Source organism: Equus caballus, chromosome 10 (assembly GCF_041296265.1).
Source record: "Equus caballus isolate H_3958 breed thoroughbred chromosome 10, TB-T2T, whole genome shotgun sequence".
Lineage (NCBI taxonomy): Eukaryota > Metazoa > Chordata > Mammalia > Perissodactyla > Equidae > Equus > Equus caballus.
The window spans coordinates 64,215,942-64,239,849 of record NC_091693.1 but is presented as its reverse complement, the minus strand read 5'-3'; the positions used below and the strand labels follow the sequence as shown (position 1 = coordinate 64,239,849).

Here is a 23,908-nt window from a genome sequence, read left to right as displayed (position 1 = left end):
CTAAAAACAAAGACAGAGAGAGTGTGTGTGTGTGTGTACAGGGAGAGAAAGAGAGGAAGGAGAGAGCAAAGGAGGCAAAATATTAACAAGGATAAATCCAGGTAAAGAGCATATGGGTATCCATTAACTACTTTTTCAAGTTTTCCATAGGTTTGAAAATTCTCAAAATAAAAGTTAAAAAATATGCTATTAAGTGGATTGATCCTGAATAGGGGTTTGTGTGTGTGGTGTGCATGTGCATAGGTACATACGCACATGCACTCACCGTGCACACACATTCCTAGGCATTCCAGAAGGACAAGCTATTGCTTTTGAGGAACTACATAGCTAGAACCTAAGCTGAAGGCCAGGTGCCTGCCTAAAAATTTGAAGAAAACCAGACTGTTCCTCAGGGGTCCTCACCCGCCATATTTGCAGCCTGTGTAAAAATGTCATCCTGGGCACTTCGTGTCCTGTTGTCTTCCTTGATGAACTCCGTGTATGGTACTGCCTCACTCAGCGTGGTGGGAGTTAGCAAGACATCCACTCCAGAGTTAAACACAGTCACAAAATCATTAGCAATCAGCCGTCTCACTTTCTGTGCTTTGACAAAGTAATTCTCATAGTTTCTGTGGAAAAAAATAGATGATGCTTTAAGGGCTTTTTGTCATTTCTTTGAATCAATTCTCATACATAAGGACTGTTAAAGAATCACTGGATTCTTGGCCTTTATGAGCAGGTATCACTAAGATTCCTAACAACACAGAAAAATGAATTTTGTTCCACCGTGCTGTTACTCTAAAGGTTTGTATATCTGGAATTTAATCAATCAGAATTCACTACTATTCTGCACATACAATTCTGCACACAGAATCACAAAATACTGACAATTCCAAGGACATCATTAAACCAGAACATTCATTTTCAGGTGAGAAAAATCAAGTGCATAGCAATTAAATGACTTTCCAGTGGTTACAAAGATTGGCCGTGGAAGAGGAAGGACTGGAACTTAGGGCACTGAAGGCTCATTCTGATCCTTTTTCTATTACGGTCTTATGTCAGCTGTAGTATAATTATAACTAATTATTATAAGGACCCTGAAGTTTTGCATCATTCTGACATGCCATCAGAATTAGATACTAGGAACCAGGCTCTGGAAACAGAAACTGGGGAAATTATGCAGTGTTTGCAATTTTGTATTTTATGCATTGGTATAGCCCAGGAAAGGAAATGTGAAATTTAAGAAATATGCTTACTTTAGTGAAAAGAATAAGGAATTAGCCAGACATAGGGGTGACCATAATAAGTCAACGATACAAAGAAAGGGAAAAAGAAAACACTCCTTAGATCCTCCCAAAGCTGTTAACAAAGGCAGGCAAAAGTGCTAACAGTTCTAAACTGTACTTTCCTCACCTGTAAAAAGGATATAACAACTCCAGTCTTACTGAGGACCAAATATAATGACATAAAAATGTGAATTTTTTTTTTTTTTTGGTGAGGATGATTGGCCCCGAACCAACATCTGCTACTAATCTTCCTCATTTTTCTCTTTTTTTCCCTCCTCAAAGCCCCAGTACATAGTTGTATACCTAGTTGTAAGTCCTTCTGGTTCTCCTATGTGGAATGCTGCCACAGCATGGATTGATGAGTAGTGTGTAGGTCCACCCCCAGGATCCGAACCAGCAAATCCCAGGCCGCTGAAGCAGAGCACGTGGACTTAACCACTACACCACCGAACTGGCCCCTGTGAAATCTTTTTTACCCTAAGATTGCTAGAGAAATATCAGATGTCCTTACTATCATTTGACCACAGGATCCATAGAGATAAAATGCAGGCATCACCCATAAATTACACAACAGCAACAGTGGACAACTTAAATCATGTATTAACAGTGTTCCCCAAAACCAAAATTTTATAAAAGAACAAATACTTCTGTTTTCTGTTAAATTTCTTCTTACTTTAAATATGGTTCAAAAACAGAACTACAGCTTCCATTAAAGATGGAGTAATAAGGTTGGGATTGACCCTCCTATCTTAAACAACTAGAAAACTAGACAAAATGAAACCACCGTTTTCAGCCATTAGACAACAGGGATTGAGGGCAGGGAGTTCCGAGGGAAGGGAAACAAACAGGTAAACCCTTTGACTTCCTCAGCTTAATGCCTGGAGGTGGTTTCCAGGCCTCAGCCCAGAGCAGAGGAATCTAAACAATTTGGGGGGTTCTCAGTAAGTTAAAGAAACAGAGAACGGAATTTCAGCGGGGCAAAGAGAGCTAGAATTTGCAGAGCAGAGTACTGGTGGGAGAAAGCAGCACACAGAGAGAGCTCAGGAGATCTGCTGAGTGATTGCTTGAGTCCTTGCTGAGTACTGATCAGTGCGTGTAAGAGAAGAAACTCTCAGGTTGGGAAAAGAATCACCAAAAAGCAGTAGGTCAAACAATTCCTAGAGATCATACAGGGCTGGGAACAGTTTGTGCTCCTAACAGCTAAAGTGGAAAGACCTCATAATACATGGAGCATCTGGAAGAATGTTCTAGGGTGCCGCCTAGAGTAGAGTTAAGTTAGCCCAGACTAAAGGCCAGTTTGGACTCATGCTAACAAAGCTTAACAAGAATCTTTGAAAGGATCCAATAGTTTCTAAGTAACTTAACTGCATCCCAGAATAAAGTCTAATACTGTTTAAAGAAACACAAGAAAAGTCCAGCAAATGACAATGTAAAATTCCCAGTGTCCAGGCATGCAAAAAAGCAGAAAATATAACCCATAACTAGCGGCAAAAAAGTGATCAATACGAACAGATCCAGAATGACAGAAATGTTAGAATTAGCAGATAAGAACATTAGAACTGCTACTATAAATATGTTCCATATGTTCAAGAAGGTAGAAGAAAACATAAAATAATGAAGAAATTGAAGAGATAAGAAAATCTTGGAACTCCTAGAGATGAAAACATATGAAATAAAACATATGAAATAAAACATATGAAATAAAAATTACACTGGATGAGACTGACATCAGATTGACATAGCAGAAGAAAAGACCAAGGACTCTGAAGACAGTAATGGAAACTATCCAAAAACAAGAAGAGAAAGAAAACAACAACAACAAAAGGTGCATCAGTGAGCTGTGGGACAATATCAAGCAGATTAACACACATGTAAATAGAGTGCCAGAAGGAAGGGGTAGGTCAGAAAAAATATTTGAAGACATAATGGCCAAAATTTTTCCAAATTTGATTAAAACTATAAACCCACAGATTTAAGAAGGTTAACAAATCCCCAAACAGAAGAAATATGCAGAAAACCACATCAAAGTCAAACTGCTGAAAACCAATGATAAAGAGAAAATCTTAAAATCAGCCAGAGGGAAAAAAAAGACATAATATATACAAAGGAACAAACATAAGAATGACAACGGACTTCCCAGAAACCATGCAAGTCAAGAGACAATGGAACAAGACCTTTAATGTACTGAAAGAAAAACTATTAACTTAGAATTTTATTCTGCGCAACAAAGGAAACAATCAACAAAACGAAAAAACGACCTAACAATTGGGAGAAGATATTTGCAAACCATGCATCAGATAAGGGGTTAATATCCAAAATATACAAAGAACTCATACAGCTCAACAACAAAAATACCAACAATCCAATTAACAAATGGGCAAAGGATCTGAACAGAGATTTCTCCAGAGAAGATATACGGATGGCCAACAGGCATATGAAAAGATGCTCAACATCATTAGCCATCAGGGAAATGCAAATCAAAACTACAGTGAGGTATCACCTCACTCCAGTCAGAATGGCTATAATTAACAAGACAGGAAACAACAAGTGTTGGAGAGGATGTGGAGAGAAGGGAACCCTCGTACACTGCTGGTGGGAGTGCAAACTGGTGCAGCCACTATGGAAAGCAGTATGGAGTATCCTCAGAAAATTAAGAATACATCTATCATATGATCCAGCTATTCCACTGCTGGGTGTTTATCCAAAGAACTTGAAAACACAAAGGCATAAAGATACATGCACCCCTGTGTTCATTGCAGCATTATACACAATAGCCAAGACTTGGAAGCAACCTAGGTGCCTATCAAGGGACGAATGGCTAAAGAAAATGTGGTATTTATACACGATGGAATACTACTCACCCATAAGAAATGATGAAATCTGGCTATTTGTGACAACATGGATGGACCTTGAGGGTATTATGCTGAGTGAAATAAGTCAGAGGGAGAAAGTCAAATACCGTATGATCTCACTCATAAGTAGAAGATAAAAACAACGACAAACAAACACGTAGCATTGGAGATTGGATTGGTGGTTACCATAGGGGAAGGGGGCAGGGCTCACATGTGAGGGGATGGACTATAATTAGTTTTTGGGTGGTGAACATGGTGTAATCTACACAGAATTCGAAATATATTATGATGTACATCTGAAAGCTATATAATGTTATAAGCCAATGCTACTGCAATTAAAAAATAACAATAATAAATTAATTTAAAAAATAAAAATGCATCAGTTTCCCAAAAAACCCCTGAATTTTATACCTACAGAAAGTATCTTTCAAATTAAAGGTAAAATAAAGACTTTTACATATAAAGAAAAGCTGAAACAATTCACTGCCAGCAGGAAGGCACTAGAAGATATAGTAAAGAAAGTTCTCCAGGCAGAAAGGCAATTACATAGATGGATATCTGTATCTACACAAAAGAATGAAAAGCACCAAAAATAGTAAATATTTAGGCAAATATAAATGACTCTTTTTCTCATTTTAAATCACTTTAAGAGAAAAATGATTACTTAAAGAATAAATAAAAGAAGGCAGGAAAAGAGGTTAAGAAAAAGAAAGAACAGATGGGAACAAATAGAAGACAGAAGAAAAGGTAGATTTAAATGTGGTTCAAATGTAAATAATTATGCCAATTGAAAATAAAGACAAATTCTGGATTCCTAATTTGATAAATATGTGTTGAGCAAAAGGTAGTAGAAGAATGACAAATCTTAAGTCTTTTTATAGTTCCTGGCACATAAATTGACTTTTTAAGATAAAAGTGAATACTCCCAAATTCCATTTTTCCTATTATTCATGTCCATTCTCCCCTCACAAAACAAGCAAGCCAGCAAACAAAAACCCCCCAAAACAAAAAGGTTGACCCAAGTTGGACACACCCAGAAGACAGGGATACCAGCAGTCATCCTCACTTCCTTTTCTCAATACTCCCAGCTGGTGATCACCGAACATGCTTTTTAGATGCCTTTCCCTCAATTTCTTTCTGTGCTGTTACAATGAACTATGTAATACATCAACTTGTGTGTTCCAATCAGAAATATTTGGCAAATGTAACATCTTTAATTTAATAAAAGTCTTTACTTAGAAAACGTCTTAGCAATATTTAATTTTCTTTTCCTATTCTAAGTTTTAACAAGCATCTGGTCAATATGGAAAAGAATCTTTTAATATGGAATGTAATCAAATAATATTTTTGGGTTTTTTGTTTGTTTTACAGCTTTATTGAGATATAACTGACATATACCACTGTGTAAGTTTAAGGTGTACAATGTGATGATTTGATATACATATATATCATGATATTTTTACTACAATAAAGTTGTTAACACATCCATCACCTCACGCAATCATAATTTTGTGTATGGTGAGAACATTTAAGATCTCTCTCAGCAAATTTCAAATATACAATACAGTATTGTTAACTACAGTCACCACGCTGTACATTAGATCCCCAGAACTTACTCATCTTATAACTGGAAGTTTGTACCCTTTGACCAACAAGTCCCCATTTTCCCAGTCCCCAGCCCCAGGAAACCACCATTGTACTCTCTATTCCTGAGTTTGACGGTTTTTTTTTTTAGATTCTACATATAAATGAGGTCATACAGTATTTGTCTTTCTCTTATTTATTTCACTTAGGATAATGCTCTCAATGTCCATCCGTATTATCACAAATGGCAAGATTCCCTTCTTTTTTATGGCTGAATAATATTCCCTCATGCGCATGCATGCACACACATACACACACACATGCCATATTTTTTTTATCCATTCATCCATCAATGGACACTTAGGTTGTTTCCATGTCTTGGCTATTGTGAATAATGCTGCAAGATAGTGATTTCATTTCCTTTATATTTACACAGTCATGCACTGCATAATGATGTTTTGGTCAAGGTTGGACCGCATATATGACAGTGGTGCCACAAGATGAGTACCATACAGCCTCGGTGTGTAGATATAGTTATATCATCTAGGTTTACGTAAGTACACTCTATGATGTTCGCACAATGAAATCGCCTAATGACGCACTTGTCAGAACGTATCCCCATTGTTAAGTGATGCATGACTGTACCCAGAAGTGGGATTGCTGGATCGTATGGTAGTTCCATTTTTATTTTGTGAAGAATCTCCATAGCGTTTTTCATAGTGGCTGTTCAAATAATATTTTTGGAAAAAGTAATCCTAACTATTGGCTCTGAGGGGATGCATAAATGAATAAAATACTTTCTCTCCTTGAGGAAATGAAGCTATTCATTACAAGTACTCTTGCTTTCTCACATTTCTTGTGTCCTCTTAGACTTGGAGGTATGGAAGATGAATCCTAGTCGTAAGATGGTGAATAAACTTATACTGAAGACAATCTAAGTCAGTGTCCCTCATAATTTAGAATTCTTTCTCGGAGCAAAGAGATACATAACACAAGGGAAAACTAAGCTGATTCACTAAATTTTTCAAGAGACACCAATGTAACTTCCTGCTTAAGGCTATAACAGCAATAAGCCAACATGGCAATGATAGTCAGGGGACACTTAATGAGGCTAAAATCCTTCAGGGCTTCCTACTTGGTTTGCACTAATCATTTAACTAGAGTGTCAACGTTTTTTTTTGTTTTTGAATAACCAGGAATGGAAAGTATCATAAACAGGCCCTTAATTATTATTTCTAATTCAAATCATAAGCATTTTGCTTCTTTGGCAAGTATCTCAACTCATAAGACCTGATAGACATGCTACTAATAGTAAAGACTCTTGAGTTTTCAAGAATGGGAAAAATTCCTAAACTAGTTATCTTACTCTTTTAGTAGGAAAAAGTTTCCTGAGAGAATTCTTCCTCTCACCACATCATTAAACCCTTCTCGCCTGGTTGCAGCATACATGGCTTCAGTAGACACATCAATGTCACATCTGTGACCTGAAAACAAAAGAGAGAGAAACATGACTTGAAACATAAGTAAAGTTTTGGCTGAAAAGCAAGCCTAGATTCACATTTGAACCAACACTAAAATCTCAGGAGATCGCCCTTAGTGCTTCCTCTTCTTTAGCTGCCTTGTGACTGACCAGTCAGGAATTGAGGAGAGAGAGGAAAATAGGCAAGAGGGAAACTTCATTTATTTGCTCATTCATTCATTCATTCAAATTCTGACTGTGCTCCTACCACATGTACTACATTAGATGGACTGAGAATAAAAAGATAAGATATTGTCCCTTTAAATAGTCACAGTCAAGAGAGGTGAACGGAACATACAGAGATATTCACGATGAACAGTGTAAGCATAATGCTAAAATGACAAAGGTAAAATGATTCACTGATTTACTTCTCTGAATCGTTAATATTATCTCGGGTAATAATGTTTTTTGCCACTAATATAACTTTTCAAATGTTGAGACAATTACCTTAAAAGACCAAAACCCAGCCATCTTACCGTATTCTAGCCCGTCAAATCTTGCCATATTTGATGCCACTTCTGATGTGCACAAGACATGGTAGCAGACAATTGAATAGCTGGTGTGGGGCAGGGACACTTCAATTACTTTGGCCCCCTCAGACTCAAAGAGGTTGGCAGCTTTGGACCAAAGAGATCGTACTTCACTTGATAATTCTGGTGTAAGATATTCCTTATTGGAAAAAGTCAAGATACAGAAATTAGAACATCTGTATAGACAGTTTTAAAGTTTTTACTCTGGGACCTTTGGCAATACATTAAAAAATTTGCTGGGGGCTGGCCCCGTGGCCAAGTGGTTAAGTTCGCACGCTCCGCTGCAGGCGGCCCAGTGTTTCGTTGGTTCGAATCCTGGGCGCGGACATGGCACTGCTCATCAAACCACGCTGAGGCAGTGTCCCACATGCCACAACTAGAAGGACCCACAACAAAGAATATACAACTATGTACCGGGGGGGCTTTGGGGAGAAAAAGGAAAAAAATAAAATCTTTAAAAAAAAAAATTTGCTGAAATTGCTGTAGGTAGCTAGAAAGACTGAGCTACTTTAGGAGTGTTTATGGCACAAGAAGCAGAGTACTAGATATGATGAGCTGGAAATAACAATATGAAAGATGGGAGGTCTGGTTGGAGAACTGTGTCTGTTACATGTTCAGGATATGTCAGGGACTCTGCTAGATGCTTTTCAAAGGTTCTCTCGTATAATGCTTTTAACAATCCTATGATGTAGGTATTATCATCCTGCATTTTATTAATGAAAAACATCACGACAAGAGAAGTTAAGTAACTTCCCTAATATTACACAGCAGGCAAGTAGAAGATCTAGGATTCTAAAGTCGGTCTGTTTCTAAAACTTGTAAACTTCTAAAACCTTAAAAGAAGGCACAGCTATTACCTTAATGGAAGATTTTTTAAGACAGTAGTAGTTCTCTACAGCAGTGGTCTCAACTGGGGACAATTTTATCCTCTCTCTCAATCAGGGGACATTTGGAATGTCTGCAAACATTTTTGGTTTAAGGCTGTAGTGATGGCAGGGGTGCTACCTCTAGAGGCCAGTGATGCTGCTAAACATCTTACAATGCATGGGACAATCTCCTACAACAAAAAATTATCCAAAAAAATTACTGCTAAGCTTAAAATTTAAAAAAATTTTTAAAGGTCAGCAATATAACATATTTACTTTCTGTACGAATTGTTCAATTGCTCCTAGAATAAATGAAGCAGTAATACTAACAATGATAGTAAAGATGATAACATTTATTGAGCCTTTACCACGCAAAGTATGGCTCTGGGCTACATCCTTTACATCAGGGACTAGCAAACTATGACCCATCAGCCAGATGTGACTTGAAAATAAAGTTTTATTAGCACACAGCCGCACTCTTGTTTACATACAGTGTATAGCTGCTTTCACACTACAGTGGCAAAGTTAAGTAGTCATGTGTTGCTTAATGACAGGGATACATTCTGAGAAATACATCATTAGGCGATTTTGTTGTTGTGCAAACATCATAGTGTGTACTTACAAAAACCTAGAAGGTATAGCCTACTACACATCTAGGCTGTGGGGTCCAAATCTCATGGGACCACCATTATATACGCATTGACTGAAATGTCCTCACGTGGCACATGACTGTAGTTATGATAAAGACCACAAAGCCTAGAATATTTACTAACTAGTGCTTTACAGAAAAAGTTTACAGACCCTTGCTTAACATGATTATCTAATTTAAACCTCACCACTCTCTGAGATCAATACTGTTATTATTCCCATTTACTGATGAGGAAATTGAGCTTAGAGAGATGAAGTCACATGCTCAGGTCACATAGCTAATAAAAGTGGCAGAGCAGGGATTCAAACCCAACCAGTTTGCTTTGCAAGTCTACACTCTGTATTTGACTTGATGGTATTTCTGTAAAGTAATGAAAGGAAAGAGTTACCTTTGGAATTCCTATACATAGTTTGCTCACATCTGTCAAACTGGGAAGCACAAACGGTTTAACAGGGTCTTGTATTGTGGTAGAATCTTTGGGGTCATGCCCAGCCAGTACACCTGTAAGGAAAAATACGAGTGACATACTGTTTTACAGAGAAATTATAAAGTTTTGAAACGATATGGAATCATATAAATACCCAAGACAATTGCTGCGTCATCCACACATCTGGTTAAGATTCCTGGCACATCCATGGAATTCACCAGGGGAATGAGACCATGACGAGAAACTAAGCCATAGCTTGGTTTTAGACCAACAAGCCCACAGTGGGCAGCCGGATTTCTGGTCGATCCTCCTGTATCCGATCCTAAAGCCCTGGAATTTAAATGGAATTCTCTTTAGAAGAATGACATGTCTCTAATTATATCTGGACTCTATCTTTTTTTTAAAGATTTTATTTTTTCCTTTTTCTCCCCAAAGCCCCCCCGGTACATAGTTGTATATTCTTTGTTGTGGGTCCTTCTAGTTGTGGCATGTGGGACACTGCCTCAGCGTGGTTTGATGAGCAGTGCCATGTCTGCGCCCAGGATTCGAACCAATGAAACACTGGGCCGCCTGCAGCGGAGCGCGCGAACTTAACCACTCGGCCACGGGGCCAGCCCCTGGAATCTATCTTTTTAAATGTATATTTTTAAACTGTATTTTCCCCTGATTATACAAAAGTAAAACATGCTGATCTCAGAGAATTCTTAAAGTATAGAAAAGGGTAAAGTGGTAACAAAATATCTCACCACACAGAGGTAAACACTGTTAACATTTTGGTATATTAACGTTGTCTTTTTTTAAACACGTTTTTTCTTTCACAGTTTGGGTCATTCTGAATCATAAGTTCCCATCTCTTTTTTTGCTTACCATGAGCCTTTTACTATCTTGTTAAAATTACTGAAAATTTAAAACATTTATAATATTCTATCATTAATTGGCAATTCCTAATATTTTAAGGTTCATATTCCTATCAATATACATACAAATCTTATAGCTTTCTTTAATGATAATATTACAGCACGATTTTACAAACTAATCACATCCCTCCTGGAAATTCAGAAACAGCACTTCTGCTATCCCACTTAGAATCACAGATGGAAATGTGCTTTAATTCAGTTAAACATTTATGTTGTTGACAATTAGGATAATAACTGCGTAACAAATAACTTTGTAACAAACACTTTTAAATATAAATCTTTATCCACATGTCTGATTGTTTTCTAAGCTAGCTTCCAAGAGATAGAGTTAATGGGCCGAAGGCTCTGCCGTATTATGAGTTCTTGATATACATTGTCAAATTCCTTGTCAGAAAGGCTATGCCAACTTATATTCCCAACTGCAGTGAATCAGACTGTGCTTTAGGTTTCATTATCATCAGTGAGTCTTAGGAGTTCTTAAAATTTGGTTAATTTGATAACCAAAAAGCTTTGTTAATGTGTACATTTATTTGTATTTGCATTACCCAACTGTGAAGTATCTGTTTATTTCTTCGCCCAGTTACCTGCAGAGTATGTGTTTTTCTTATTAAAAAACAAAACAAAACTAAACAACCTTGAGGACATTATGCTAAGTGAAATACGTCAGTCACAAAAGCACAAATCCTGCACAATTTCACTTACATGAGGTACTCAGAGGAGTCAAATTCACAGAGACAGAAAGCAGAAGAGTGGATGCCAGGGGCTGGGGGACAGGCAAGTGGGAAGCTGTTGTTTAATGGGTGCAGAGTGACAGTTTTACAAATGAAACAGGTTCTGGAGATCGGTTGTACAACATGACCGGACCTAACACTACTGAACTGTAAGCTTAAAAATGGTTAAGGGGGTAGATTTTACGATATATGTTTTTCACCACAATTAAATATTTTTTAAAACTATTTCAGAAAAAAAAGTTTTTTCTGATTTGAAAAGCATAAATGCCTACAGCAAAAATTAAAATATTACACAACTGTATGATGGATGAAGTGAAATTTCTCTGCCTGCACAGTAATCCTGTTGTCAGTTTTGATATACATTTATCCAGGCACTTCCATGCAACTAAGACACATGCATACGTAATTAGCAATTTTAACAGAAATAAGGTCATACTATACATACTGTTCTGCAACCTGTTTTCCACTTAACAGTGTATCTTGGATATCTTTCCATGTCATTACATAGCACTCTAGCTCATTCTTTTGAGTAGCTGCATAGTACTCCAAGAATCTTCCTGTTTTTAAAACTATTGTAAAAGAAACAAATCAAAAGGGGGGGGGGGGAACAAACAGAACACTTGGCGGTTTGGGACTTGGGTCTGTGCTTCTCCTGACTCCACCCAGAGGGACGCTTTGGGCTGAACAAGGCTCCCACCAGTCACACAGCCCTTGTGCTCTACAGAAATGCAAATTTTATCGCCTTTCTTACCAATGCCATTTGAACTACAAAATCAGACTGTTGCTTTCACAATTTCTAAAAGGATACATTTTCTTATTAGGATTCACTGATGGCTGTGTAAAAGGAAAACCTACATTTCCATAGGAATTATGTGTCAAAATGCCATCTTCGCAATGCACACTCAGAAAGATGAACACTAAGTGGGGTGATGAGAATGAAAAAAACCACCTAATCTTGCAGTCCTAACTTGTCAGAACTCTCATTAATATTAATGCAGTGCTATAACATTCCACAGAGATAAAATGAAATGGTTTTACTTGTTAACAAGATTTCAGGGAAACTAAAAAAAAAATCTGCAGAATCTAAATCTCCACAGCTCTAAAAAATATAAATAATTTATTGTTTGCAATGCCTGTGAAAGAGCTTAGTTTCAGTAGATAATTAAGGAGAGAGAAAATACAGAAAGTACTACTAAAGAAACACATTAAATTTGGTTAAATTGAGACCAATAAAATAAATACAGCAGCTGTGATACTTATATACTCTTCTTTAGGTGATTAAGACATGCTTTGTAAACGAGACTTACGACATCAGGCAGGATCAATGGAAAGTGACAGTTGGACAAATCAGCTCCCTACAAACTTAAAAAAGCTTTACTTACTGATAGACCTTTTTAGTTGCGGATTTATGAAAACACTATTTAAAATATCCTATTGATATATATTAGGAGCATTTTCTCTTTTTCTCTTTTTTTTTTTTTTGGACAAAAGTCGGATTTAGCTGAAGGATAAACCATAGCTAACAGTTTAGCTCAGCAGCCCTCAACTAAAGCCACCGTACATCAGTCCTGAAATATTTGTACAGTAGCAGACACCCAAATGAATTACTTAAAAAATGAAATTCAGTGAGGTCCATTAATGCTAAACGGCATATTTGAAAGATCCATAAAATCACGTTTTTAAGAGAACCAGAGACTATGGAGGAAGAGTTTAAATGTTATCTTAAAGTTAAATGTATAAAATACACATAAGTGTACCATAAAATTGAATGCATTTATAAGATACAATTTTGATATACTATTGAGCATAAATAGCTCACTGAAAGGCAATAAAAATACCAAAGGATGAACTACTCTATTGTTGAATTTTGTGTCTGGTTTATGACTTTTGTATTGCATTGGGCTTTAAAGTGCAGATAGAAGAAAACATCTTACGCAAAGCACGTGAAGGCTGACACGGCCGCCGCACTCCCTCCTGAGCTTCCTCCAGTTATAAGCCAGTTCGAATCCTCATTCTCACAGTGGGACTTCTGCTTCCTCTTTTCTCTATACTGTTTCGAATAACTCCAGGGGTTTTTAACTGGTCCAAATACACCATCTGTGCTTCCAGATCTGAGATGAAGAAGTGAAGCAAGATACCTTAATGAAACTTTCATTTCATGTGAAATTTTCATCTCCTGATTATATTATTTGCTTCTGACACTGTATAATCTACTGTGACTTGAACTGGAAAAGGCAGGAAGCCTGCTCAGATGTAGCTTTCACTAATTACGTGGTTGAGGAGGTGAAGGATGGGAAGTAAGAGCGTTTGTGGTAGGAAGTAGAAAAAACTAGTCTGTTAAGAAGATTTTTTTATCCAATTGATCACCCAATTTCAGCTTAAGATGATTTCTCTTGTAAATGATGGTGTTCCAGTTGAAAAGTGTCACAAACATTCAAACAGTTAACAAGAAGTCTTTTGAAGGAAACCCTCTATTAATCAGAAGTTCTCAGACAAGCATAAGTGGAATGTTAATAATTTATTTTTTAAATTTTGAAATAATTTCAACCTTACAGATAAGTGCAAAAATAAAAACAGTATGAAAAGAACTTTATACCCCTTACCCAGAATCACCTATTATTAACATTTTACCCCCATTTGTTTTATCCTTTGTGTGTTCTGTGTGTCTGTACATATATAGACATTTTTTTTCTGAACCACTTAAGGGTAAATTATATACATCATGGCCCTTTACCCTAAATCCTTTAGCATGTATCCAGTATGCATATCTTAAGACTAAGGGTATTCCCTTACACAGTCACAGGACAGTTATCCATCTCAGTAAATTCAACATCAATACAATACCTTTGCCTAATCTACTACATGTAATCCAATTTTGTCACTTGATCCATTAACGTCCTTTAGACCATTTCACCCCCTTCCACTATAGGATCAGGTCTAGAGTCAGATATTGCACTTAGTTATCATTGTCTCTTTGGCCTCTTTTTTAACTTTTTGAATCATTCACCAGCCAACAGACATTGAATTATTTCTAGTTTTTTGGCAATTATGAATAAAGCCACAATAAATATTATACCAAAAGCCCCAGTGCTTTTGTGTAAACATAAGTCTTCACCTCTTGGGTAAATATCTAGGACTGAGATTCTTGGGTCATTTGGTAAGTGTATGCTTAGCTTTATGGGAAACTGCCAAACTATTTTCCAAAATGGCCATCCCATTTTGCATTCCCTAGCAGCATGGTATGAGAAATCCAATTGCTCTGCATCCTTGTCAGCACTTGATATTGTCATTTTTTAAGCCATTCTAACAGGTGTATGTATTTCATTGTGGTTTTAATTTGCATTTCTCTAATGACTAGTCATGTTAAGCATTTTATTTCATGTGCTTATTTGCCAACTATATACCTTATTTGATGAAATGTCTGCTTACATTTTTTACAAAATTGGGTTGCTTTCTTATTGAGTTGGGAAAGGGTCTATACATACTGGATACTAGTTCTTTTTCAGATATATGTTTTATAAATCTTTTCTCCTAGTCTGTGGCTTTTCATTTTTAATAGTGTATGTCAAAGTATATAAGTTCTTAATTTTAATGAAGTCCAATCCATTAATTTTTTGTTTTATGGATTGCACCTATGTGTCCTATCTAAGAAATCTTCACCTAACTCAAGGTCACAAAGATTTTTTCCTATGTTTTCTTCTATAAGTTTTAGCTTTCATTTTCTTTAGCCTCTTTGGATCTGGAACATTTTCATAGCCTTTCTTTGTTTTTTATGAGATTGACATTTTAATAGAATGTTTCTCATTTCAGATTTTTCTTTTGTTTCTTTGTTATTAGCTTCAGGTTGTATACTCGTGGCTGGAATACTACCCAGGTGACGGTGTGCCCTTCTCAGGGAATCACATTGCAGGTACATAATGGCCACTTAACCCTGATTAGTGATGTTCATTTTGATCAGCTGATCAAGGTGATGTCTCCTAATAATTTACGTTTGAGTTGACTCCCATGGATTAATTCATTCAATATATATTTACTGAGTGCCAAGAGATACCACTGTAAATAAGAAAGTCAAGGACTTGGCTTCTATGAAACAGAGAACACAGACCAAGCAAATATTACAAATGTGACAAATTTTATAAAAGGGGAAATAAAAAGTTCTTTTGGTAAAAGACTGAATGCTTTCCCCCAAGATCAGGAACAAGGCAAGGATATCCGCTCTTAGCACTTCTGTTCAATATGGTACTGAAGGTCCTAACTGGTACAATAAGGCAAGAAAAAGAAAAGAAGAAGAAAGAAAACTCTCTATTTGCAGACTACATGATCATCTACATAAAATATACCAAAGAATCTACAAAGATCAACTAGAACTAATAAGTGAGCTTAGTAAGGTCATAAGATACAAGGTCAATATAGAAAATTCAATTATATTTCTATATACTAACAATAAACAATTAGAAATTTAAAAAATGCCATTTTCTATAGCATTAAAAAAACATAGGGGCCAGACGGTGGCACAGCAGTTAAGTGCACACATTCTGCTTCAGCAGCCTGGGGTTTGCCAGTTCGGATCCTGGGTGCAGACATGGCACCAAGTGGCAAGCCATGCTGTGGTAGGCATCCTACATATAAAGTAGAGGAAGATGGGCATGGATGCTGGCTCAGGGCCAGTCTTCCTCAGCAAAAAAAGGAGGATTGGCGGCAGATGTTAGCTCAGGGCTAACCTTCCTCAAAAAAAAAAAAAAAAAAACAAAACATAAAATACTTGGGGATAAATCAAAAAAATTACGTGCAAGGTTTACATGCAGAAAATCATAAAGATATTGCTGAGAAAAATTAAACAAAATCCTAAGTAAATGGAGAGATATAAAGTGTTCATGAATCAGATGACATGTTAAGATGTTAATTCTCCTCAACTTGATCTATAAATTCAATAAAATCACAATCAAAATCCTATCAAGCTTCTTTATAGAGATCAGCAAGCCAATTCTAAAACTTACATGGAAATGCAAAGAACCTGGCATATGTAAAATAATTTTGAAAAAGAAGAACAAAAGTGAGGGACTCTTACTACCTAATTTCAAGGCTTACTATAAAGCTACGATAATCAAGATGGTGTGACATTGGATGAAACAGAGATACACAGGACAGAACAGAATCCAGAAATAGACCTACACATTTGCGTCCAATTGATTTTTTAACAAAAGGGCCAAGGTAATGTAATGAGGAAAGGATAATCTTTTTTCACAAACAATGCCAGAATTATTGGACACACATATGCACGAAGATGAACCTTGGCAAGGCTGGCCCTGTGGCCTAGTGGTTAACTTCAGCACACTCCGCTTCAGTGGCTGGGTTCGTTGGTTCGGATGCCGGGTGCAGACCTACACCATTCATCAGCCATGCTGTGGCAGTGACCCACATATAAAATAGAGGAAGCCTGGCATAGATGTTAGCTCAGGGCTAATCATCTTCAGGGGGCAAAATAAAAAAGAACCTTGGCTTTATTAACACTATATACAAAAAATTAACTCAAATGGATCACAAGTCTACCTGTAAGAACTAAAACTATAAAACTCCTAGGAGAAAAATCTTTGTGACTTTGGGTTATGTAAAGATTTCTTAGAGAATATATAAAAAGCATGAATCATAAAGAAAAAAAATGGGAGTGGGCCCTGTAGCCAAGTAGTTAAGTTCATGTGCTCTGCTTCAGCGGCCCAGAGTTTCACAGGTTTGGATCCTGGACGTGGATATGGCACCGCTCATCAAGCCATGCTGAGGCAGCGTCCCACATAGCAGAACCAGACGGACCTACAACTAAAAATATATATAACTATGTACTGGGGGCTTTGGGGAGAAGGAAAAATAAAATCTTTAAAAAAAAGGAAAAAAACTGATGAATTGGACTCCATCAAAATTAAGAACTTTCACTCTTTGAAAGGCATGTTCAGAGAATTAAAAGACAACCCAGAGACTTGGAGAAAATATTTGCAAATCACGTATCTGATAATGGACTTGAATCTAGAACATACAAAAGAACTCTTACAACCCAATAAAAAAATGGGCAAGGGGCCAGCCCGGTGGTGCAGTGGTTAAGTCTGCGTGCGCTGCTTCAGTGGCCCAGGGTTTGCAAGTTCGGATCCCAGGCATGGACTTAACACCACTTGTTAAGCCACGCTGTGGCGGCGTCCCACATACAAAATAGAGGAAGACTGGCACAGATGTTAGCTCAGGGCCAATGTTCCTCACAAAAAAAAGGGCCAAAGATTTGAATAGATACGTCACGAAAGAAGATACATGGGTGGCACAATAAAAACATGACGTTCAACATCATTAGTCATTAGGGAAATGCAGATTAAAACCAAAATGAGATACGATTACTAGATGACAGAACACAGTCTCACAGAGGGACTGAAAAACTGGCATTAGAGTTCTCAAGAAATCACCTCACTACTTTTAGGCAGCTACATTTAATGAAATTAAAGACACAGAAGAAATACAAGAGAAGAACACTTCAATTTTACTTACCCCATAGCAAATTCATCTAAATTTGTTTTTCCCATTAGTAGAGCTCCTTGATCCAACAACTTCTGAACCACGGTAGCATTATAAGGTGGTACGTACCCTGAAAAAAATTCAGTTATTTTTATTATGGGGGAGAAAACAGTGAACATGTAAATCATATGCAAGGAAGAAGATTTTCAACTGCAATTAAGCAATTCATGTTGACATGTGTTAATTATTCCTAACTTGAGCAGTGATTGTACTTTCTTCTGAAAGTTAGTTTTCTCTACTGCTAACTGCTATGTTTTCCAAAGGTAGTCTATATAGTCACTACTTTTATAATCTTTTTAAAAACATAGACTTTAACAGTTAGTACTACAAAATATTGAATGAGCGTCAGAGATGGACCCAATTCATTTGAAACTAATCTTAAATCATTATTTTATTCATTGTACTTGACTTTTTATTCTCAGATGATGCTGTGTCATACAGTAATTTTTATCTATTTCCAGTCAGAAGTAGATCTTTAGTCTCAATTAAAATTTCCTCTATCTAGTGTATATTCCACAGTTAACAACAGTCCACATATCAGAGGAACCTGGGGCATATTCCTCATGGAGTGTTACTGTTTTTTTTTTAAGACTGGCACCTGAGCTAACAACCGTTGCCAATCTTTTTTTTTTTTTTCCTGCTTTTTCTCCCCAAATCCCCAAGTACATAGTTGTATATTTTAGCTGTGGGTCCTTCTAGTTGTGGCATGTGGGACGCTGCCTCAATGTGGCCTGATGAGCGGTGCCATGTCCGCACCCAGGATCCGAACCAGCGAAACCCTGGGAAGCTGAAGCAGAGCGTGCGAACTTAACCACTCGGCCACGGGGCCGGCCTCCGGAATATTACTTTTAGTGTGTAGTATTCTGAATAACTTTCTCCCCCCATTTCTTTTTCCTCCTAGGATCCAAAAATCTTGATAAACACGATTCCTTATGACCTACAAAACTGTAAAGAATAAAATAAGCATCACTACACTCAGATAAGTATAGTGATATAAGAGATGGAGGAGTCAGGAAATAAAAAATAACTGAACAGTAGATCCTAACGAATCCTCACACCCTCCTCACGAGAGGGGTGATGACAGTCGCTTCGTCCTTATTCCCATGTTATTAGTGAGTGGGAGCAGAGGTCACCTAGCATGTTTGTGGTGACCAGTTATTGAGTCTTCCTAAATAGGATTGCTAAAACTTTCCAAATAGGATTCACCCATTAAGCTGCCCTGTCTCTAAAGAATAATTTCACATTCTGGAAGAGTAAACAATAAAAAGGTAAAATTCCATCCTGAGTATGTCCTTTGCAAATAGAATTAGTCTGAGACTATCTTGGTGCTTTAGGATCTTATCTTTAATTTAAACTAAAAATTACCTATTTTTATAAAACTATTAGCACTCAGATCAGTTCACCTTTACCTCTCAGCATGTTTGACGCACATGTTGTCTCAATGCCGGACGTGCTGAAGTTGTCTTTTACTGCAATGGGGATTCCATCCAAATCCCCAAGTGAGTGACCTGGGTTGAAAGGCCAAAAGAACAGGAGATATATATAGTTCAAAATATAAAGACACACTAATATAGTTATTCTAATAACTACTAGTTTTTGGTAAAGAGACTTTCTCAGAAGTCAAACTTATGTTAAAAATGATTACAGCTGGACATTACAAACATCACATCTCCATTAGCCTCGTTTTTATCATGCCTTGTGGCAAGTTCTTTAAATAAGGGTATGTTTTACGTTAAAAGCTTCACTTGCCCAATGGAGACTGCTACATCCAATTAAGCTCTTTCTCTAGAAATGTAACAATTAAGTATAATTCAAAGTAATTTACCTTTCTTATATCTTTTCTCTGATTCTTCAGCCTGCTTTAAGGCCACCTCTTCAGATACAGTAATGTAAGCATTTAGAAACTTGGTCTTCTTGATAATGGAGAGACATTTCTGACACAGCTCTGTTGGAGTAATGTGGCCTTGTTTCAGTGCTGCAGAAACCTATAGCATATACAATTCAAAAACCCTTTACTGAGTCTGCAGAAGCTTCAACTATGATACTGAGGCGGGCAGGTAGGGTGGTAAAGGGTAAAATTTTGAAGTGAAGCCTGGATTCAGAACCAAGAGAACCTATCAACTCTACACTTGGATAGTGAAGGAGGCCAACACACTGATCAGTTTGAGGATGGGTTGGAGGACACGCCATTCATCGCCCTAGCCGAGTAATTTTCTGTTTCTAAGTCAGGCTTGAACAAACAAGAGCCGTGGTTTAGGTAAGCCATCCTGTCTAGAAGTAGAGGCCCAGCCTGGGTGAAGCATGGGTTAGGGCGGACTGTGTGCAGAGCGTAGCTTAGCTACAACACAGGCAGCCCAGAAGGGAAACAGGAGACATGAACTAGGCAAAGCATTACAGGACTTTACGGCTCGAAATAAAGTCTTTGTAGCTATTGGAGAATTCAAGCAAGAGCCACTACCAATTGAGAGAAATGCTTATAAAACATGGGTTCAAAAGCAAACTAAAAACAAAGAAACAAACTTTTTTGAAATCCTGTCTTTGGTGCATTAGGAAGGCTAGTAAAGAAAGTGTTAAATAAACTGCCCTACCAGACCAGAACCTGAATCCTGCCGTCAGTGCAGCCTGGGGTGAAGTAATGACTGTTGAATACTCCCTGTAGGAAGTAATAATAATAAAAACTTACCAGTCAGAGAAAAGGAATGAATAACAAGAAGTCAAAGATGATACAAAGACCTTGGAGATTATATGAAAAGAGAGTTGGACAAGATGGGAACTCAGTGACAAGCGAGATAGCGGAAGAAGGAATATTTATTATCTACCAAGAGCCAGGCACCGTTGCTTTACGTTTTATTACTTCATTTAGCTCTTAAAACACCCACATAAGTTAGGTATTATTAACCTCATTTTACAGATGAAGAAACCGAAGCTCAGAGAGGTTTGTGATTTGTCCAAAGTCGCACAAATAGTAGAGGGCAGACGTAACTTCTTAACACATGCTTCTTCACCATTTCTCTCCGCACTAGCGGACCGCAGCCCAGCTTCTCCTCTAAGCTGACTGTATTTTCACGTGCCCTATATCCATCAAACAACAGGAGTTTGCATTTGAGGGGAAAATCTACAAACGATCTGCTCTAAGCTGTTGAATAAATCATCAAAGCAGTGGTATTCTTAGGGCTGAGGGTTTTAAATAAGAAAAGAAGTGGGACTAGGCCATTGAGGACCCCTAACTGCTCCTGGACAAGAGGAGAAAAGGATTGCCATGGGGAGGCTGGGGGAGTGATTCAGGGATGAGGAGGACAGCTGGGCTTGACTTAAAGGAGGTAACCTAGTAACAAGAGATATTTCTGTTGAACGGTTTGTATAAGATGCAAATTCTTTAGAAGAAAAGAGCTGGAGAGAAAAAAAGATAGCAGTGTATTCTAATACTGTAAATATAGAGCGGGAAGTAAGAAGAAAGTCATAGGCTGGGTGGAGGAGTCAGACCTAGTAAAAAACCAAAGCGAGAGAGACAGAGAGGTACACAGGCAGGCCTATCTCATGACAAAGCTGTAATAATGAGGAAAATGACGTCTGACACTTTCTCTCCTCTCCCCTAGTCCCCTAACGCCGACTATCCTCAAGCTGCTTTCTGACTTGCCAACTGGTATGAGAATAAAAGGGAAGGAATTAATGTCATGGTTACAAGGGCAAGAAATGAGATTGTCTAGGAGTACGCATTTTAAATGGTGCTGATCTTCGTAAGGAACATTTTTAGGAACTCCAGATTCGAGAAAATCAGTAAGGGAATTGGAGAAGAGAAATGAAAACAAAGATGCTAATTACCTAGAATGGACTCAGCATAAGGAGTATGAAATATAAATAGTACAGCTCCCCCGGGACAAAACTAAAGATGTCACATCTGAATGCAAGATGAAATCAACTATAAAAGTTTTTGCCAAAAAAACAAATTCTCTCTCCCTGGCACTTCTTTTCTCTAACGGAAACTAGGTTTTTCCTGAGACCGCTGCTGCTCCTGCAGCTTTCTTAAGGGATGGCTGGTTGGCTCTGGCGGCAGGCGTCCTCCTTGTTCCTCAATGCCTGTCTCTTCCCTCTTCTCTCAAAAGACCCAGCTCATCTGGAGCACACGCCTTCGTGGATATTACATGCCTCCCCCGAAGTGTTAATTTACAGTCTCCCTGGTACTCCTCTGCGTTCACTGAAGATTTCAGCAGCTAGCTCACTGTACTCTTCCTTACGGCGGCTCCTGTTGCTATTCTTGTTGACCTCAAACTTCAAGTCATGTACACTGACACCTGGCCTCTCAGTGCTCGACCTCACCTCACCCCAGTTCCCAAGTCACATGGTCACGGGCCACACGACATCATTACCAATATCTGTACATCTCCCAAACCTCACTTCTAGGTATCCCACATCTGTCCCTGAGCTCATTTACTCTACTACCCACATGGTCATCAAGGAACCCAGGACCTCAGTCCTACAACTGCAGGAAATGGCCAACAAACAATGAGGTGGAAAGAGGACTTTGAGGCTTCAGACCGCAGCCCTGGCTGACACCTCGGTTTCAGCCTTTTGAGACTGAGCAGAGAACGCAGCTACTCCAGTCCCGGACTCCTGACCCACAAAACTGTGAGATAACGGTGGCTTTTTTTTTTTTTTTTTATGATTGTGTTATTTTAAGCCAAAAAGTTCACACTAATTTGTTAGGCAGCAATAGACAAGTAATATGCCGTCTTAGAAAAATTAAGAAATCTTCCTCAAGGACCACTCTTCTTAGAAACCAGAGAAAGAGAAAACTGTAAATACGTATCATCTAATAATTTTGTCCCTGTAACAAAATTAGTGTTAATAATAGCACTTAGTTCTAGCCATTATCCTACTTTATATTTCATTTAATCTTTACATCCACACTAAGGGGCTGACATTATTATTATTATTTCCATTTTATAGGTAAATTACTGAAGTTCCTGCTTGAAATCACATAGCTAGAAAGTAGAACTGTGATTCAACCAAGGCCTGATCTGGTTTCCAGGCCCCTTGCTCTGGACCACTGTAACCTGCTCCTCTACGCAAGGTGTGACAGCACTGACTCCTCTCTAACAAAGTGCAAAACATTTTACTGACTGTACAGATAGCAGCAAGGGTTCACTTAGCAAAGGAACTGCCTTTCAAAAAGAAAATTGTCTTGATAAATAAATGCTGAAGGTACGGCAGAGCCCTTGAGGGCTGAGTGTCCAGTTGACTGGTACTCTCTCTAACACACTCATTTAACATTTACGCATTTGTCTCCATTGTTCCAAGAAATAGTACGTCAAGATCACCAGCAACCTCCATGTTCCTAAACCCAGTAGACACTGGGCAGTCCAGCACCATTCAACTTAAGAGCTCACTCTCCCTTTGAATATTTCAGGAAACTAAGCCCTCCTGGTTTTCCTCTTGCCTTACTGGCCATTCCTTCCAGTCTCTCTCTCTCTCTCATTTTTTTTTTTTTGAGGAAGATTAGCCCTGAGCTAACATCTGCTGCCAATCCTCCTCTTTTTGCTGAGGAAGACTGGCCCTGAGCTAACATTCGTGCCCATCTTCCTCTACTTTATATGTGGGACCTGCTACAGCGTGGCTTGCCAAGTGGTGCCATGTCTGCACCCGGGATCTGAACCAGCAAACCCCTAGGTGCCGAAGCAGAGTGTGCACACTGAACTGCCGTGCCACCAGGCCGGCCCCTCCTTCAAGTCTCTTTTGCTGGCTCTGCTTCCTCTTGCTGACCTCTAAATGTTGAAAAGTTTTAGGCCTTCTTCTATTTTTACATTCAACTTCCCAGGTGATCTCATCTGGCCGTATAGCTTTAATTATCTTCTATAATCTTGCCAATTTACATCCTCATCCCTAGCCTCTTTTTTGATCTCCACATTTCTATAGCCACCTGCTTAACTGACATCTTCATTTGGGTATCTAGGAGGCATCTCAAAATTAACATGCCCAGAACAGAAATCTTGATAACTTTCTCCTCACAAACATGCTC

At 38.0% G+C, this 23,908-nt stretch overlaps 2 protein-coding genes across 3 annotated transcripts in view; one reads left to right on the top strand and one right to left on the bottom strand.

The window, feature by feature from the left end:
• The window catches only part of RTN4IP1 (reticulon 4 interacting protein 1), a 150,368-nt gene that overhangs the window by 21,556 nt on the left and 104,904 nt on the right, over window positions 1-23,908 (top strand). The gene's annotated exons all lie outside the window — the stretch shown is intronic.
• Window positions 1-23,908, bottom strand: part of QRSL1 (glutaminyl-tRNA amidotransferase subunit QRSL1) — a 29,395-nt gene that overhangs the window by 2,140 nt on the left and 3,347 nt on the right. The window contains exons 2-10 of one of the 2 annotated variants that reach the window (XM_023650871.2): window positions 19,718-19,837; window positions 19,302-19,400; window positions 17,866-17,962; window positions 13,275-13,451; window positions 9,847-10,022; window positions 9,654-9,766; window positions 7,697-7,889; window positions 7,068-7,185; window positions 403-608 (exon numbers count right to left, since the gene is read on the bottom strand). In XM_023650871.2, the coding sequence (XP_023506639.1) occupies window positions 403-608; window positions 7,068-7,185; window positions 7,697-7,889; window positions 9,654-9,766; window positions 9,847-10,022; window positions 13,275-13,451; window positions 17,866-17,962; window positions 19,302-19,311 (1,090 nt within the window). In that variant the 5' untranslated portion in view covers window positions 19,312-19,400; window positions 19,718-19,837. Of the gene's footprint in view, window positions 1-402; window positions 609-7,067; window positions 7,186-7,696; window positions 7,890-9,653; window positions 9,767-9,846; window positions 10,023-13,274; window positions 13,452-17,865; window positions 17,963-19,301; window positions 19,401-19,717; window positions 19,878-23,908 lie in introns of both variants that reach the window. The other variant, XM_001503943.5, reaches the window with a different exon arrangement.